Source organism: Lepidochelys kempii, chromosome 11, assembly GCF_965140265.1.
Source record: "Lepidochelys kempii isolate rLepKem1 chromosome 11, rLepKem1.hap2, whole genome shotgun sequence".
Lineage (NCBI taxonomy): Eukaryota > Metazoa > Chordata > Testudines > Cheloniidae > Lepidochelys > Lepidochelys kempii.
This window is the reverse complement of record NC_133266.1, coordinates 61,878,452-61,898,024: the sequence shown is the minus strand read 5'-3', so window position 1 is coordinate 61,898,024 and position 19,573 is coordinate 61,878,452. Positions and strand designations below refer to the sequence as shown.

At 38.1% G+C, this 19,573-nt stretch overlaps 1 protein-coding gene across 11 annotated transcripts in view; it reads right to left on the bottom strand.

The window, feature by feature from the left end:
* PARD3B (par-3 family cell polarity regulator beta) overlaps positions 1–19,573 on the bottom strand; it is a 602,621-nt gene that overhangs the window by 162,293 nt on the left and 420,755 nt on the right. For all 11 annotated transcript variants that reach the window (XM_073306519.1, XM_073306526.1, XM_073306522.1 and 8 more), the window contains one exon: positions 18,962–19,199. In XM_073306519.1, coding sequence (XP_073162620.1) covers positions 18,962–19,199 — 238 coding nt within the window. The remainder of the gene's footprint in view (positions 1–18,961; positions 19,200–19,573) is intronic.

The following is a 19,573-nucleotide window of genomic DNA, read 5'->3' as shown; positions in this document are numbered from 1 at the left end:
TCCTTGATGCAATGGGTAATGAGCCAGTGCAGTCACAAGAGTACAATGTCAATGTTAAGATTATACTATGTGTCACATTTTATATCTTTACATATATAGAGATATCCATAGTCATATAATATTTCTGCTATTATACTTATGTTCCTCTCGATAGCAATTTTTACTCATTCCATGTATTCAACAAGTCCCTTTAAAAAATAACATCAACTAACATTTTAATTTTATTTTCCCCTAGTCCTCTTTCATTTTACCTCATCTACCTATATAAATTACATATCTTTGTTCATCAGTACAACTGACTGTACTATATTCTGAAGCATCAGAGATCCCAAAACTAAATGCAATTTCACAGCAAGTCATCAGAATGTATCTGGCTCATGTAGTGGAAGGCAATTTAAATCCCCAGCCTATTCTCCATGCCACCATGGAGAATAATGACAACCCATAACATATCCCATTCATACTACAGTTCAGGGGTAATGAATTACATAGACAATTCAGCTACTGAAGATTAAAAGATTACCCCAGTAAAAATGAAGGTTTTTGGAGGTAAATGATCATGTGTTGACATAATGTGAGCAATAAAGCTCATGGTATTACTGATATCCTGCTACATTATATGGGCTAGTTTGTGGCTAAATTCTCAGATTAACGTTTAAAGTTAGCTTGAATCACAATCCTATGTTATATTGTCTACTTCAAAAGCCACAAACATCCAGTTTTTACATGACTCACCAGACTTTCTTGCTCTTTTCTTTCTGAAAGCATAAGGCATTTATATCAGTATCCTAAACGACAAAGATAGGTTCTGCTTCAGAACCTATGATTTTAAGCATCATTTCCCAGAAAAGCTATCTTCTGTTAAACCAGCAACAAACTTCCCCCTCATCAAAAGGATTAGGTTATGTAAAGAGAAACCTACACCATATTCTTTTAAGAATGAATGGGACTGAGCCTGTTCCTTATGCATTGTATGTAAATACACATTTCCACAAAAGACTACTCCATCACCAGGCTCGGAGCACATCATCATCTAATATAAACAGACTTGTTAACATGGACCATCTGCAAACTCAGCTCCATCTAAGTGTCTACCTAAGGTCAGTTAAAGAATACTTAAAAGTTGAATTCATATCCTTTCCCCTGCCCCACATATATTTCTGCTGTTCAGTGACAGGGATAGCAAGAAGGCCTGTAGGAAGAAATTAGACTGTCAAAAACCATCAATAGTCATAGCAATTCTTCTGTAAATGATTTTTCAAAGTCTGCTTCGCTTTGTGTCTAACTGAACAACAACAAGCATAATGCCCACTTTCATTTTAGAAACAAGCTGAGGAGGAGATCTGGACACAAATCCATGAGTGAGTAACACAAAGGAAAATCCCATATCGAGGATTCTGGGAGGTACAGAATAAAGAGAGTACTTTCCTGGACTAAGAGAAAAACATGCCAGAAAGTTAAAATTAAGAAAAAAATGAGTGTTAAGTAATGAAGGGCAATCACATTTTTAATGACTATTCTGTCCTTAATTTACTTAGAATTTTGTTTTCAATTATATTTATTTCACTTATTCATATGTATTATATTGGTGTTTTCTTCTAGACTTTTGTATTGACTAGCCATGGTTATGTTAAGAGGACTTTGCCATCCCCGCCCCTCCACCCCACAATGTATTATCTTGCCGTCCCTTATGTAAAGTGAAAAAGGCAGTGAAGATGACTTACACCTTTTCTCTAGCTAAACGTTTAAATATTTTTTAGAAGACTAACATGGGCACTTTACATTGGCTAATACAGCCAACTCTAAGCTTGTTTTCCCTTCATACAGTGAGGGATCAGTTATGCAAGTCCAATCTTGGGACTTGTGTCCATAACTGCATGGGAAGGAGGCAGCAAAAAGAAAGCAGATGCAAGGAGCTTTAATTCCCTTACACATGTGTGCAGGAACCAAGCCCACTGTGTTTGGTGCCATAGAGAAGGGGAATGGCAGAGCTCTGTGTCCTCCCTGCAGCAAAGCTCGCCCTATGCAGGGGGTTTGCTCATTGGACCTTCTCTAAGTGACAGAAAGACGAGACGTGTTACTGGGAAGCCCTCAAATCATTATTTTATTTTCCTTTTCGGGAGGAAGGGGAAAAATAAGATCAAGATTACGCTCTTCCTGAATCAATCTTTTAATAAAGTGAGAGGAAGCAAAGAAGAAAAATAGATGAATCTGAGTTTCAAGCTTAGTAGTCTCTCCATACTCCGAGAACAGCTGTTATTCACCTTCCTTCACATTCCCCCTGTATACTTTGTCTGCTCCCCCCACATCTTGCACACATTTTATTATTTTAAATCTTGGGTTCAACATTAAAACAGCTATTTTCCTAACATATTAATAATCCTCTGCTTTCCCAGCTAGTAAATTTTACTCTGAAAAGTAACACAAGAGTAGAGCTGGGTGGGCATTTTCAAATGAAATGTTTTTGATGGGAAATGTCAAGTCGTCAAAACAGAAACTGTTTGAGGGAAAAGTGTGGTTTCTAAGATGCTCCCAATTTGATTATTTTTTTATTCCCCTCTCCCCCCCCCCCCCCCCAAAAAAAAATTATTGAAATGCCTTGTTTGGACATTTTAAAAAAAAAGTTTCATTTTCAATTCAAAATGCCTTTTTGTTTTGAAATGTTACTTAACTTACCCTAAAAAAAGGGTAAAAAATTTTTAAAAGGTCAAAATGGAAAAAAAACATTCTGAATTATCAAAAACAAAATATTTAAATTTACCCAATCTGGAACCTTCCCGAGTACTGGTTTGTGAAAATTTTCGAGACTGACTTTTTGTCCCATTTCAAGATGGGAAAATTTTTGAAATCAATCTCAAACTCTTGTGGGGAGTGAAAACTGTTTCTTGCCCAGCTCTACAAAAGAGAAACGTTACCTTCTTACATAACCGACTGCTTCCCCCAAATTCAGTTATATCAGTTTACTTTAGAAATAAAACAAGTTTTTACTACTTTTTATTCGGTTAACCTAGCAGATCCAACACAGCTAAAAGAGGGAGAGCAGGATTTTATTCCCATATGTGAATTATCAACAGAATTGCAAACTCCATTCCAATTAACAGGCTAAATTCTGCTCTGAATTACACCTGTGAAATGCCACTAAAGAAAATGAGATTGCACAGATTTAACAAAGTGAATAACCATCTGGCCTCAAAAACCTTTGTATTTGGGTGATGATGACTGTGCAGGAAGAAATGTCTGGACTTTCACGTCCTAGGGAGAGTTTGCAGGGCTAGCAGTTAAAACTTACTTGTGAACTGAGAAAATCTGATATGGAGTTAATGAGAGAAACACAGAACTTGACTGTGCCACTTTTAGAGTCACTCTTCAGGGAAGAAGTGCACGTAGAGAGTCCTCTATCTCAAGCTAAGCTCTTTCTAAGAAGTTTGAGAAAAGTTTCACTCTGAAGTCTTGGTAGAACTCCAAGTAAATTCCACTGTAACCTTGTAACCCAAAAGAAAATGCATTAGTCCTAAACAACAGTTTTATATTGGTTCATTTGAATCACAAAGGCATAACCAATGGCAATGTTGGGGGCCTGATCCAATGCCCACTGAAGTGAACTGAGATACCCATTGACTTCAATGAGCTTTGAACCTGGCCCTTAATAATTTTGACACTATTTAAGGCAATGTCTTCTTGGTTTTATGGTTTCACACCAATACATATTAGCTTGACAAGTTTGCTAATTTCTTCTCTAACAACATCAGGATGCCCTCTGCTAGATTAGGGGTATTATTTAGCATCCAGCTTCCCAATGGCTTCCTTTAGCACCTTTTGCTTCATTCTGACCATTTTTCTCAGCTGCAGTTGACACTGCTGTTTTGGAGTTCTGTAGTCAAGCTGAATATGGGTATTTGTTCAGCTTAGCCCTGTTCTTTCTATTTTTTCCCCCGACGCAATTAACTTATTTTATTGTCAGCCCCATCACTGGTGATATTAATTTGTTCCTTGTTTCTGGGATTTTTCCATCAGCATCTAACTGTGTATTGTTAGCCTCGGTTCTAAAGAAATCTAATATAAAACTGAATGTTGTCAGTAATTTTTGCCCAACTTCTTTGTTCTGTATCTCAAAATTGCACAAGTGTATTGACCAGAATCAAATTTTGCTGTTTCTTCAAAAGACCAACATGATTATTTAAAAACTGGATTTTAAGACTGAATAGATACTGAACTGACACTGCCTTATTAAAGGTCTATAATGATCTTACTATTGCTCAGTTATGTGGATTGTCATCTGTGTTGATTCTATGTAACTTGTCTGCACCATTCAATACAATTGATCATAAGAGGTTTATACATTGTCATCTAAATTTGATTTCCACTGGTTTTACACTCTTATGGTTTGAGTCCCTCCTCATGTAATGTCTTTTTCTGTGTAGTTTGTGGTAAATTTATTATTTTTCTTATCTTGCAGTTTTAAATTTCCTGTGGATATTCAGTGGGATTCTTTTCTGGGCCCACTGCTTTATTTGTAATAGCAATAGTCACTTGGTGCGGTTAATTAAATCTCATTGCTTCATTTATCTGTATGTAGATGATGTGTCAATTGACATTTCTTTCTAGGTGTTGGGTGTTTGTTTGTTTCATCCTGGGGGTCTTTTTCTGAAGGCTTCTACCTTAGAATGTTTCTCTCTTTGGCTGATCTTTGCAACTGAGTGCATGAGCTTCTTATTTGAGCAAGAATAAGAGGTAACGGAGGCTATACAAGTTTTCCAGTTTTCTACTTTTAGTCTTTTTGTTTTGAGAAAAACACTTCCTTCTGTTTAACTGGTTTGCAGACTGTGACATTTGGGAGTATTTTTTAAACTCTGACTTTTTAAACTCAAATTTCAAATAAATAATTGGAAACTTCAGATTGCATTTGCTAAATATTTCCAAAACTGGAGACTGACTGATAGATTCTGTTACTAAGCTCTTGAGTGTATCTCTGCTTTATCACAAGCATGATCTTCTTGCTAATCTTCACGAACATTCTTCTTTTGGTTTATAAATTGATATAACATTACACAGCCCATTGCATTTTCATTGTTCCCTTTTTCTTTTAAACTACTCATTTCAGGCACTGGTCGCTTCTAGATTTTAAAGATTAAGGTTTAGAATTCTCTCTGATATTTAAGGCACAGATCCTCTGCTACACCTTTATATTTGCAAGGCTTGTTTTCTGCCTATATTCTGCCTCCCTACTTCATTAAGTTTAAACCTTTGAACTGTTTAAGTTATTTTCCCATTTAGTTTTACGGAAACTTATGAATGAAACTGATCTCGGCTCAACCAGAGATGATGGAATGTTTGCCCCTTCTAGGCATGGACCCACCTTTATAGAAGTGAGTGATCCAGTCTAAATCTGATCTGCAAAAAGAAGACAGAAAACTCCTCACAATGAATTTTTTTGACTGTTTCCAAATGATGAGAGCCCAAATTCACCAAGCTGCACACCACCTGGAACAGCTGCGCTGTATTTTAATTCCTGTATGCTTGGATACAACTATGGTAAGTGCTCTGCATATGTCAAAAAACCCAAAACACTGCTGCCACAAAGAGCCTCACAGTGAGAGGACCATCATGAGTGATCTAATCTCTTCCTAATAAATTCTGACAGGTCGTGCAGTCACCAAGGTGACTGATGAGATGACAATTTACAATAAATAAATATCTGAGAAGGACAATTAAGAATCACTGTAATAACAGCTACAATATCCCCCAAGGCCACTAATATAAAGATCTGCTAGCCATACAGCGTCTTCCCTTAGAGATGTCTCACAAGATTTGGGTCCATCAATTCCTGTGGGCAGACCAATGAAACACTTCACAATGAGTCTTCTCCACAAGATTATTCTTGGTTTCTTTATTCCTTAATTTTCTCTCTCTGTGATAGGCATTCTTCCCACACCAAAAAAACCCCACAAAAAATACTGACATCCCACAACTCAAATGTGCTATACTTGCTAACAAACGCTGATATGAAGTACGGCTGATAGTTAGGGCACTACCTAGGACTTGGGAGATCCTGGTTCAATTCCCTGCTCTTCCAAAGACTTTGTGTGGGATCTTGGGCAAGTCACTTAGCTTCTCTGTGCCTCAGTTACATATCTGTAAAATGGAGATAACAACATTTCCCTTTCTCACAAGGGTATGGTGAGAATAGACACATGAATGGTTGTTAGGCATTTTGAGATCAATTGATGCAAAGCATTATATAAGAGTTAAGAGACAGAATAATAATACCTAATTTTTCAGAAAAAGATGTGTAGTGTTCTTCTGAAAACTAAATTAATGACATTTCAGGTGACTCATATTGATCCACAAGGTCTCTGTGTGAATATAGCTAGGAATTTAAAACAATGTTATGGACCTTCACTATAAATTATACATTATATACTTATGCACATCTCAGAAGAGGTGGCTAAATGCTCCAATTTTAGCTTTTACTATGTGTGTATGTACAGTGTTTTAATAAAAATCTAGACAAAAAAAGATAATGTATTGATAGTACAGTTGTATTTATTGCATATTCCTTTGCTCAGTGTTGGCCTGAGATATCTGTAAGTTAATAAACTGCAGAGGTAAGTCCTGAACTATTTAACTATCCAAACCTCACCCCACTGAGATTTTATTTTTTACTTTTGGTAGTTTAAAAAAAAAAATCTTCCTCCAGTGAAAGATTAACTTGTCTGTGTACCCAACTGAAAATGGAGCAAGTGTGTGGACAGCAGTTTATGGTATGACATAAATTTTCCACAGTAGGCCCTAGTCTATAGTGATTTTTTCACTAACACAGATCATCCACTTACAATTTTTTTTTTAACTCTGCGCTAAACCCAGAGAAGATTAAAACCCATTCCCTCCAGTTTGAGTACTTTCACAAGGTAAGAGGAAGCCAGTATTTCAACTAAAATAAATGTTAAGGATTATACAAACACACACACACACACAGATCCATTGGAATATTTTTAGTGTATTTCAGACTATCTAAAATGTTATGCACATCTAGCTGGGATGATAGATCACAAATTACATCATAGCACGGCTTCCTCTCTCTCCCTGCCAAAAATCCAGAAAGGTCCTTCTAGAACACTGAAGTATGGGACTTTAGCAGGGACTAAAGCCAGTTATCCATTCAGAATTAAGAAGCGGCATGCCAAATCAGTTTTCACCAGTCACTGGGTACAACATACGTCACATGCAAATCAACAAATTAGGCAGTTTCACACAGAACCAGTCTGCAAGCATTACAATATTCGTAATGGGGAGATTTCACAAAACACCACAGGTGTTCATATTAAGGATGCCACAGATACAATTTCATCTATGGTTTGAAGGATTTTAAATGAATTCAGCCAATATTTACTATACAAGATGAAAGTGGTTAACAATACTGGCTATAAACAGACACAGAGTACCATGCTTGAAAATTTCTCTTGTAACTTTTCAAACCATTTCCGTCCCAACCCTTTCTTAAGAAGCCTCAAGTGTTCCAGGTGAAGGGTGGCTTTATGAAGAGACAAATATCCACTAGGAAGCAGGAAAAGACTAAACAGGTAGACACTCAGAAAAATTGTGTCCAGGGGAGAAAGGCTAGTGAATTAATCTCTTGCTCTTAACTTTTTACGGGAAAGAAATAATTACTAATTTATTTTAGAGTAATTTAGGTCAAGCAGGTTACTTCCCGCCTCAAGGAAATATCACATTTCCTGGTTCTAGTAAAAATGATCTCCTTTTATGGAGCATGAATTATTGCTTTACATAAATGCAATGGGAAATACTGTACTGCAAAATCTCCACCTTTTGTCACAAAGCGCTCACATTTGGATGGTTATTTTATAGTGTCATCACATTAAAAAAAATGAGTAGTGTTAACATGTATCACTAACAAGACTAAATACATTTTAACATAGTGAACTCTCACAGTCACCTTTTGTTGGTTGTCTGGGAGGCTGAGCGGCACTTTAAGGGACACACCCCTCCACAACAAGAGACTAAAGGAAAGTGGATTTCTTTGAATAGTTTACTTCATCAACCTAGTATTTAATTCAGTGCAGAACATTAGTATGTCAAACAAGTCAAACAGCAAAAGCATCCAGGTTTCGAGACAAGGAAAAACAAAACAAAAAAACAACAAAACGTGGTTGTGGAGATGAAAGAATACAAAGTACAGCTTGCCTTTTACCTTGTTATTTTCTTACCAGAAAAAATACATCTCTATACAACTCTACCATCCACCTGTCACTGGAAAATAATTTTTACAACTCTATTTTCAATTTATTACCTATAAATCTGGTAATCCGGGGTTAGTGCAAGGCCAGGTGTCCACTACCTTCAAATACAGAACAATAAAGGGCACAAAACTACAGTATATTACTCAAACCTAACACTGAAGTTAAACAGTGAAGAGCTAGAGTACAGCCTCAGAACTTTGTATAGCAGATACTGTAGATAGACAGGCTACTATTCAACTTGTGAGTCAACTTTCAAGACTCAAAACACATTTTTTAAAGTTCCTACACAACTGCCAGTAGGCAGCAATATATATCTCACCACAAATTATACAGCAAACTCATCATTTACCTAGAGTTCCACATAGCGATGGCTGCCAGATGTCTTATGTGACCTCGCCTTAATTTCTCTGTGCCTCAGTTTCCTCATTATAAATGCCTACTTACCTTCCTTACATTATCATGGCTAAATGAACATTTGTAAAGTGCTTCGGAGTGATGAGATTGAATGTGCTACCAAAGTGGAGGGCATTCCTATTACTTGTATGTTGTAGCAGATTAGTAAATGTTTATATTCGGAGAGTGCCCAGTATTGCAATCAATATTGCACTCCCATCGTGGTAGGTGCTCTACAATCATACATAGAGACAATCCCTGCCCAGTTTGCAATCTAAAAAGATACGAAAGAGATGAACAGGAGAGGGTGGGGATATAACAAATGAACACGGTGATTAACTGCACAGCTTTGTTAGTTACATATGCCAATTAAACATGTTGTTATTAATGAGGAGTAGAGACAGGAAGAAGGAATGGGGAAGTTGGGAGTGAAGGAATAACAGCTCGCAATCTGCCTAGCTATGATCAGCAGGCATAAGGGCTTTGGAAGAATAACAGCAGAGGTGAAGCTGAAGAAAAGGTGAGACTGAGGATAAAGGTAATAATGTGGTATCAAGCTGTTTTCCCCATGCATGCTGGGTTAGAAAGTGCGAAGCTGTTTAACAGACAAGACGATTGTTGGGTGGTAAAGACTGGGAATGCTGGTGGAGAAGAAAGTTAGTAGATTAGAATGGTGGGGTGGGGCTAAATGGAGAAGGGCCTTAAAAGGTGAATGCAAGAAACTTGTGTTTGAGGTGGAGGAAATTTATGAGGGGAAAGGGGCAGCAGAGGGATTCTTTGTAGTCAGAATGATGAGCCAAGACAATGATTTTAACAACAGATATTCAAATGGTCTTGAGGGGTGCTAGGCTGCAGAAGTCAAGGCCAGAAAGGAAAAGGTTGCAGTAGTCAATATGTGAAATGATAAGATCTTGGACAAGAGTTTTAGCAGTGTGGTCAGAGAGGAAAGGCCAGGTCTTAGAGATGTTGTGTAGGAAGAATTGGCAAGATTTAAGCCACTACCTGAATGTGTCTGTCTATAAGAAGGGCTGAGTCAAAGATGATGCTCAGGTTATGGGCCTGAGTGAGTGAGAGGATGGTGCTGCTGTTCACAATGACAAACAAAGAGAGAGGGAGCTGGGAAGGCTTGTTGTTGGGGCAGATGAACAGCTAAATTTTGGCCATGTTGAGTTCTAGATGACAATTGAATGTCCATGAAAAGAAGTCAGAAAGCCAGGCTGCAACGTTGGATTGGTATAGAGGGAGCACTCATCAGCAGAGAGAGAGACTTGTGGGTACCACTGGCATAACAGTAATCAAATACATGCTTTTGCAGATCAGAGCATGTACAGATAGGGTGTAGAGGGAGAGGAAGGGACCACAAATGGAGCCTTGCTAGATACCCAGAGAAAGGGGAAAAAGTGAAGAGGACAATTAAGAAACAAGACTCTGCTGGAGCAATCAGAGCAATAGGAAAACCTGAGGGAAGAGAGAGTAGAAGCTAATGAAGGACAGAACTTAACAGTGCCAAAAGCTTCTGTCATGTCAAGGAGGATAAAAGAACACAGGCCCAGAGACTGGCTAAGAAGAAGTCATTAGAGACTCTGGCAAGAACATTTTCAGTGGACCGTAGAGGGTTGAAGCCAGATTAGGTAGGGTCAAGAAACTGCAAGAAAGGAGATTCAGACGATGGTTGTAGACAGTATGTTCAAGGAGGTGGAGACAAAGAGGAGGAGAAAGATAGGGTAATGGCTTGAGGGTGGGTCATTTTTTAAAATAGGGGAGTTGAAAGCATGCTAATACCTGGAGAGAAAAGAACCTACTGAGAATGAGAAGTTGAGGAGAGAATTGAGAGGGGAGGTGAGAGTAGAGACGATGGAGGTAAAGAGATGAAAGTCTGGAAGAAAGCAGGCAGAAAGTCTCAGTGACAGGAGAAGAGGAGGAGAGTATACTAGGGAGCTAAAGGAAAAAGGGCTGGGAGCAGTCATGCCAGATCATTTTATATTTTTAAGAAAGAAAACGATCTTAAGTACTTATATGACATCTATTAATGTTATATCTGAGCACCTCACAATCTTTAATGTATTTATCCTCACAGCTACCTTGTGAGGTAGGGAAGTGATATTATCCCCACTGTACAAGTGGAGAACTGAGGCATCAAAATCAATGGGAGTTAGGTGTCTAAATACCTTTAAAAAACTGGTCCTACGTGACTTTCCCAAGGTGCCACAGATAGTCAGGGAACTGAATCTAGGGTTCTCAAGTCCCATGCTAATATTGTATCCACTGGATTATTCTTCCTCTCTGGACTATCCTGTTCTAAAATCCTGCACTGAGAAAAAGGAGCAGGAGTGTGGGGAAGAGTGGCTCAAAGTGGTCTGGTATTCTTAAGCCACTGTAACTCCACATGCTCTAAAATTATGATTACCCAAAAGTCAGCTTTGCTCCCTTTTACATGTCAGCAAAACATAAGGTCAGCCTACTAAAATACTGGCAAGGCCTGACTTTCTTCTATTAACAGTGAGACATATCTTTTAAAGCAATAGTTAAATAAATGGCTGCATGTCTGTAATCATTGCGACTTAAAATGTCAATTGAATTTGAGATGCCATGTGCATTTAATCAAGGTCTCTGTATTATAAAATAAATATTAATTTAGTTTGACTGCTTTGTCTGGCATAAATCATAATTCCATGAGATAAGTACATTTCACTTTCTGTACAGATGGCTGTTAATGGCAATACCTGTTAAACTGGCACCTGCCAGAACTTTGTATTTAAGGAGTCTTATAGCATTCTCATTATATGTCCTTATTTCTATAAATTTGCTGTTAAGCATTTTTTCTTTATTTATGTAGCAAGAATGATTGAAGTACATGAGCCAAAGAAAAAATACTTGAATTTGTTCTTTAAAAGTAGAATTAATGTCTGGTACTTGTACCGTATTTATTTCTTGTTGATAAAGGTTGTTAAAATGAGTAATGGAAAAGTATATTGAATGAAGAATAAATACAACACTAAAGTGTACCCAATGAGGAAACACTTTCAAGGACTCATCTTGCAGTTTGTATTAGGCCACTTCCACAGAGGAGTACTCTGGGAAACAAAGAGATTGGAACCTGAGGTCTGGTCTATATGGTGGGTTTATACGCTTCAAACCAGGGTGTAATGTGCAGCATACTAGCCTGCCATGCATTAACACAGTGGTCCCCAAACTGTGGGGCATGCCCAACAAGGGAAGCGTGGAGGATGGGGGGGAATGTGGTGGCACCTGGCCTAGCCCCCACGGGGAGTGGGGAGGGAGTGCCACCCAGCCCGGCTCTGTCCTCAGCCGCAACTCCACTACGCACCCTGCTCCGCCTCCCGTCCAGCTCCATCCCTAGCCCCAGCTCCACTCTGCCCCCTGCTCCGCCCCCAGCCTAGCTCTGCCCTCATTCCCTCTTCACCCACAGGCCAGCTCCGTCTCTAGCCTCAGCTCCTCCCATCACCAGTTCAGCCCAAGCTTCTCTGCTGAGCCAACTGTGCAGTAATGGAGGGGGAACGCAGACAGACGCATTACTGTGAAGGGGACGGGCTTGACAGGAAGGTTTGGGCACCACTGCATTAACACATTGTGTGGACCTTGCTACTGCACACTAGTTCCATAACGAATGCAGCAGCAGGAGCAAGACGGCGAGTTAGTGCACAGCAAGCTAGTGCCCTGTAGACTCAGTCATGCACTAACTCGAACATACAAGCCCAGAGAAGCCTGTGAGAAGCTTATCATCCCCAGGAAAGTCTTGCTTGTTAAATTAGAGCACATATTTTAAGCAGCACTGGTGTTTCCATTTGTTTTAACAAACACTACATACACAGACATGAAAATTAAGCGTGTGTGTGTGTGTACATTTAAGTAGATATCTCATGGAAATGAGCATGCAAATTGACCTTTAAAGATACAGCTCTCAATTGTATTCATTTAATTACAGCTTACATAATGGTATTTTAACTTGAAGTAGAGATGCAGCTATTATATAGAAGTATACTTTGCTTCTCAAAATATAAGTTTATGATTTCTAGTCTTTAAAAGTAATCAAGCCGGACTTTGTGCTCTGATCTGTTAAGCAAATATCTCATTATCCAAGTGAAGTAATGAGAATAAGGGGTCTATTCTTCTTCAGTGCACTTGTATAAGTCTCATTAACATTAATGAGATTTATGCATGCATATTAAGAGGAGAACAGACCCCTAATTAAACAAATAAGTCTTTAGTAGGCAGTCTGCATGATCATTTTTAGTACAGAAAAATCCACTTGTCTCTGCTTTGGACAAACTATAAACATAACTAAGTAGTCATCAATAATATGGAGGAGGAGGAAGTACATGTCATACATCATTCAAGTTTTTTTTAAAAAATGATTTGACAAACCACAAATACATTTTTAAATTCATTAGCTGTAGCCACCCCCTCCTCCTTCTATACACACTAAAACAAACAGTTTTATTTTACTGACATATTTGTTCAGTAGATGTGCTTAACAGACGAAAGGAAATTAAGGTCTCAGAATAGCTTAACAGCTTCCCAGAACACTGGCCACCTCAGCTGGTCCTCTCCACCTAATGCAAAAGGACACAATCTGTCTCCGATTTCTCTGTTAGTTGAGATACAAATGACTCTAAAATCACCTTAAATTAATCTGATTGTAATTTAATCTAGTTGTCTCTTTTTTGTTTACCCATGTCTACTTATTTATTTCCATCACTGTCTCCATACATATTAAATCTCTCTCTATGCAGCATATAGCTATTATTTGCCCTATCTGTCTACATTATATTGCTAACTTTTCTCACAAATGCTTAACTTTGCAGAGCAACACAGGCTAGAAAAAAATTATAATATAAGATATCACACCACTACACTTAATGAAAGTCCATATCTGAATATTATGCTATCTACTCTGCAATACCATTACAGGATCAACACCACTGGTCATAAAAAGTATCATTCTGAGCACAAGGCCTTTTAATGGTAATAACGGGGGGAGGGAATAGAGGGAAGGAGGGTCATTTCTCTCCCAACTAAAATGAAAATTTAAAATCACCAGGGCACTTAGCTCAAAGGAAAATTGGCAAATTAAGAGTACAAAAAATAAAATATTCATGGCTCATATTGTGAAAAGGAAAGTAAATAATTTAAGATGAATTGTTGTGTGAGGAAAAGTAGCATTTCCAAAGAGGAAAAAAGTGACCGTAACTAATATTCTCTTTTCTATTTCTTGTTCTCAGCACTCAGAGATGGGCATGCACACAGAACCACTTATGTGAACGGCAGTGGCCGCTGACATGCAAATCTAGTGTTTTTTACTGATACCAATCCAGTAAAGCTAATCGTACAAATGGAGCTGTGTTACATTAAGACAAGAGTTCTTCTTTTCAGTGGGCTTCTGAACCCAGACTGAAAAGAGAATGAGAAGCTTCTTCCCCGTGCGTGCCAGTTTGGCTGTCTTTTTGCTTCTGAATCATCAACAAGTACATAGTTGGTCTGGTACTACAGCAAAACATCATGACTGCAGCCTGTTGGCCTCTGCCTATAAGGCACTAGCTATTAAAATTTCACTGGCACGGCTGCAGTCCATTAGCTAACTTACCTTCTTACACATAAAGCTGAATGGCTACCCAGAAATTTTACAACCACTATGTGGAAAAGGTAATAACAGGGCCATAGACATGTTACATTTATTATATACTAGGCCCGTAGCAGCTGAGGTGGGATCAGGGTCAGAGTAGGACAGATGTCACATTCTCTTGGTGATTTAAAGGTTCAGTCTTTAACTTAATTTAAAAAATGAGTTAAAGCCCAGCTTTGTGGGGAAAGTATATAATGACAGGCAGGACAATTAAATAACTATAGACCAAAACCTAAGAATCTAGAGTCCATCACCTAGCAAACTCTGGAAAAAGATATTTTCCTCAGATTAACTTCTCGGTTAGATCTGTCCAGAGCTCCCAATGCTAAGTGTTAACGCATTTTACATTAATGTTCAACATCAGGAAATTCCAATGCCCTGCACCAAGTGGTTAATTAACCCTTCAAAATAGCCAAAAGAGTAATTTAGAAAGGGCTCAGATGCAATTCTGAAACAATGAATGACACAATGGCCTTATTTAAAGCATAAAGTATGTCATTACAGCACACAGTTTCTCATGCAAACGAAGAATCCTTCAAGATGAAGAGAGTTGACTTGAGGAAGAGCACGCCTCCCAAACCTTGCCTTGGCCTGAAACAATGATTAGTGCCGGAAGAAAGGGCTGAACTGAGCACTTAATGGGATACTGTCTAGTCTCGCTGCTGTTACGGGTCTCTATGGAATATATAAACGTTTAGAGTGTAACCGAACGAGAATATTTTGGTATAGTCAAAAAGAGTAACTGCTTAGTGCTAGACATTGGCTTTTCCTGATGTTATGGCATAAATTCAATCACAGCTCCATTAATGACAATATTTAATATACAGTAATTATTACCTGATATATAACATCGAATGACTTTCATTACGTTGTCCTATGTTGGGTTACTTTATAAGTCATTATGAGGCAATGTAACAGAGTATGGTAAAATACAAAATGATGCTATGTGAGCTAATGCTAAATGCAAACATTGTACTCAAATAGATTTCTGTTGTTCTTTGGATAGTGCATATATGGACTAATACCGAGGGAGGTCATAAATACATCACTACCCACAATACCTAGCCCTTACTACCAAGAGGTAGAACACCAAACATCGTACAATAAAGTGTCCTGCAACTAAACACTGTCAAACGCTATTACGGATTTTAAAAAACAGATAAACTGACAACCCGCTTCACCTATGTTTAAAAATCTCACACCTGGCCAAAAGGGGTAATCACAGAAAACGTGGAAGCTGACAATTCTTGTTTAACTGTGTAAAACACAACACTGAATTTTTAAACAGTGATTAGAACAATAAAAACATGCTTGCTTGATGGTCTCCCTGAATCATATCCACCTAAATAAAACTTCAATCCATGAGAAATTTAACAGGAAAGCAATTTTTTTTTTAATTAAAAAAAACTCTCACAATCCACAAGTAAATAGCAGCTGAGCAACAGATGAGGAACCAAATGAAATCTGTTAGCAACTGGTAACAGCTTTGATATTTTCTGTTGTTAAAGGGGGGGGGGGGAGGGAGTGTTCAGCAGCGATTTCAGTATGTTCAGAAATCTCAGCTGAGAAAGGCTATAGCAGCAGTTACTTTTTTCGTACTAAAGACAAAGGTTAGGGGTGGTTTTAATACATTAAACTGCATTGCTGGTGACAAGAGAAACAAGCAAGCTCACATGGACATATTACAGATATGAAAAATATGCAATCGCTATATACAGCATAGTAAGTATACCTGTAGTGCATACAAATATCCTCCACAGTCTAGTGTAACTTTCCTAGTAGGTAGTGGATTAATTTGCGCTTTGAACAACTCTTCATTAACTCTCTCTTTACAGTCTAGCTTCCTCCCATTCCACTGAAACTACCTGTGTTGTGGTTAACAATGATCTCTTCCTGACCAAATCTCAAGGCTGCTTCTCCATTGTTATTTTCCTAGATCTGGGACCTTCAATATGGCAGAACCTTCCTTCTTAAAGCCTATTCCTTCCTTGGTTTCAACAACTCTGCTTTGCCAGTTCTCTTATTACCTCTTCCAGTTGCTCCTTCAGTGTCTCCTCTGTTGGCGCTTCCTCCCTTCCTCTGTCAGTCTACCACAGGGTTATGTCCTTTGCCCTCACCCTCCTCTCACTCTACATTTTTTCTGGGCAACCTTGTAACTAGAACTAGAACAGATTCTCAGGTTTCCTTCTCCATCCAAACTTTCTCTCTTTCTTGTTTGCATTCATATTTCCGATAGCTCCTATGACATGTCCTGCTGCCAGCTGGAATTCAACATGTCAAAAACTGACTTCAACTTTCTTTATAAAAAACAAACAAACTTCCCACCACTTCTTTCGCTATAAATATTAACTATTATTAGCCATCCTCCATGTAGCAGAGACTCACAACCTTTGTGTCATCTTCAGCTTCTCTCTCTCCCCCACAATATTTTACCACTAAATCATGCCAGCTTCACCTCTGTAACGTCTTAAAAATCTGCCTCTTTCTTTACACTCCTGCTGCTAAAATCCTTGATCTTGTACCTTTATTACTTCAATCCCCTTCTTCTGACCCTCCTGATACTCTCCTCACTCTAATCAATCCAAAACTTTGCTGTGAATATCACCTCTGATACCTAATGCGATCACAATACTCAATCTCTTTCTAAAATTCCTTCACTTGTGCCGCAAAGCTCCTTGTTCATGCTTCTAAGGCCATCCAAATTGGCTACCGTCCCCCCCGATACTAGTCTGCATTTGGCCTCCCCCATTTAGGTTTGATTTGAGAGTCAGTAAGACGTGTTCTGAGTCACTTAGGTTCTTTGCTAAGTCCTACTCTTATTTCCTCAAATGCCCTCTTTGCTCAGTCCAAATTGCTCATCTCCATTCCTTGTTTCATGCTCCCCTCTATGGCTGGGACACCCTTTCTGACCCCACCCATCATGCATCTACCTGCTCCTCCTCCAATTCCCTTCTCAAAATCCGCTCTTCAAGAAAGCTTTAAGTGATAGTCCCCTAACATTAAAACAGATATAAATTATAATCATGTTTTAAAAAACACAAAACAAAAGAAAAACAAAAAGAAAACCCTTAGTTACTCTTTAGAAGCATCTACAAACTTCCCAAGTGAGTACACAATTATACTGTCCTTGCCTGCAAACTTCCCTTCTTTTCCACCTAATCTTGTCTCCTCCATTTTCCATGTGTCTTAATTTAGACTGTAAACAATTTGGGGCAGGAATTCCATCTTTGTCCTGTCCTTTTGTGGTGCTTGATGGATAAATAATAATAACAGTAATAATGAAAAATATCAGTAAATAAGACTCCCTATCAAAATTCAATCTAACTGTGGGAAAAGTTCAGATGAATAATATATGCATGTAGTCAAAATATGAAACATGCAGATTTCATGTTGTTTTCTCTCTCTAGAAAAACAGTATTTCTTTTGCTTGAAGTGAAGTTATACTCTAAAAAGTGAATCAGTAGTACTAGAGTCCTGTGGTTCCACGTTTCTTGTTAATCAATAACACTGCCAACTGAACAAACTCGATCTTGGATCTGAAATCAAGCATACATCTTCACCAGTAATAAAGATTTGGAATGTAGATCTTAGTCAATAGATCTGTTGGTGATGCACGAGCCAGAATAATTACAGTTTTGCCAAATTAGCGTGCAATCCAATTTCCATTCTTACAGCTTTATTAGCTCTATAGGGTTAACAAAAGCAGATATGAGACTAAAGATACACAAAGAGAAGAGCTATTGAAGAACTCACCATTCTAATTAATTTTTAAAAAAATGACAGCTTCATTATTTTAAGCCAGGTTTCTTTAAACTCGATGAACACAAATGTGTGTGCAAATTGCACACTTAGCATGTATAATTATACAAATAGTATGTATATCTGTGCATTTATGGACAGCTATCTTGTTCTCATTAACCATTGTGGTAATTGTATGTGCAAATTAAGCATACACTTGTGCACGTATAATTTGGACAATCATGCCCTGGCAGTCCGTAAACACCTGGAAAATGTCTAAATGGTGTGCACAGATTTAGTAGGTTTGTATTGACATTATGGGGAAGAAAAAGAGCTAAGTCCTTGCACATAACACTTCGGAAACAAACTCCTTATGCTATGTGTCTAGGACATCAAGAGGAAACAAAAGCTCTAGTTTGAATGTCCAAATCTCTATATTTTGAAAAGCATGATCTGTAGGGCATTTTTGTAGTAGAATTTCTGAGGCTACAGCAAAACACTTCTTCCATTTAAACTCTGCACCAAGGTTTTCTTCCATACTAGGTTGGCCTACAGGCCAGAATATACCAGTAGCCTCCAAAAGTTTAATGTAATACCGGGAAATAGCAAACATTGCCCCCAAATGCATTTTCCCTTGCATTTTCTTTATCCTCAAACCTCATACAGTTTTCCTGCCAAATGCACATGAATTTCAGGGGCACAAATTTTTTTTGCCTGCTAAAGTTCTTTTGCCTTAGCTGATGGTTTGGCATAAAAACAGATAGTGCTTTCTTTTTAACTGAAAAACATTTTTGGCTGACAAACATTTTTGGCTGCTTCATGAGATCATCAGTGATTTCACAGAATATTTTCATGAGCTTCTTCAGGAAAATCTGTGTGTGTTTCTGTATGCGCGTATGCGCATATGTTTTAAGCACAAGAACCATACCTCAACATGGCACCAAAACCCTTCTTCTTAGTTTTCTTCTCTGGATCTTCATTTTCTTCCTTCCTCTTCTTCTCTTTGACTTTAGCTTTGCTCTTTCCTTTTTTCTTCTCCTTCTCTTTATTTTTTTTGTCTTTCTTTGCCTTGGTTTCTACATCTTCTAGTTCAGGATTCCCTTGGGGGACTAATTCAAAGTTCTGAGTTTCTTGAGCAGAGAGAGAGCTCTTATCAGACAGACCATCTGCAGAGACAGAAAGAGAATCAGTAAAAAGAGATAGGGGCCATTTATGATCAGGAAAATGCAAACGTGCAATATGGAATCAATGTAGAATAAAGTGCTGCAATAGTTCACAATGCACGTTCATTTAATCATATCATTTAAAAAGCAGACTAAACATACCTAGTTAATTCAAGCAGGGCTCTATTGTAAATTAAGCACAGAATTATTATCGCTACTTATTTTCTAGTTATTATTTCTGGAATGAAAATCTTGACATGTAGTAAAACATTCTTCTTTTTGAAGTCTGGCTTGTTAACCTCCATTAAGTCAAGAAAGCCCACAAGCTGGGACACAAACAGCGAGAGCTTATTTCAACAAGAGGTTCTAAGAACCTG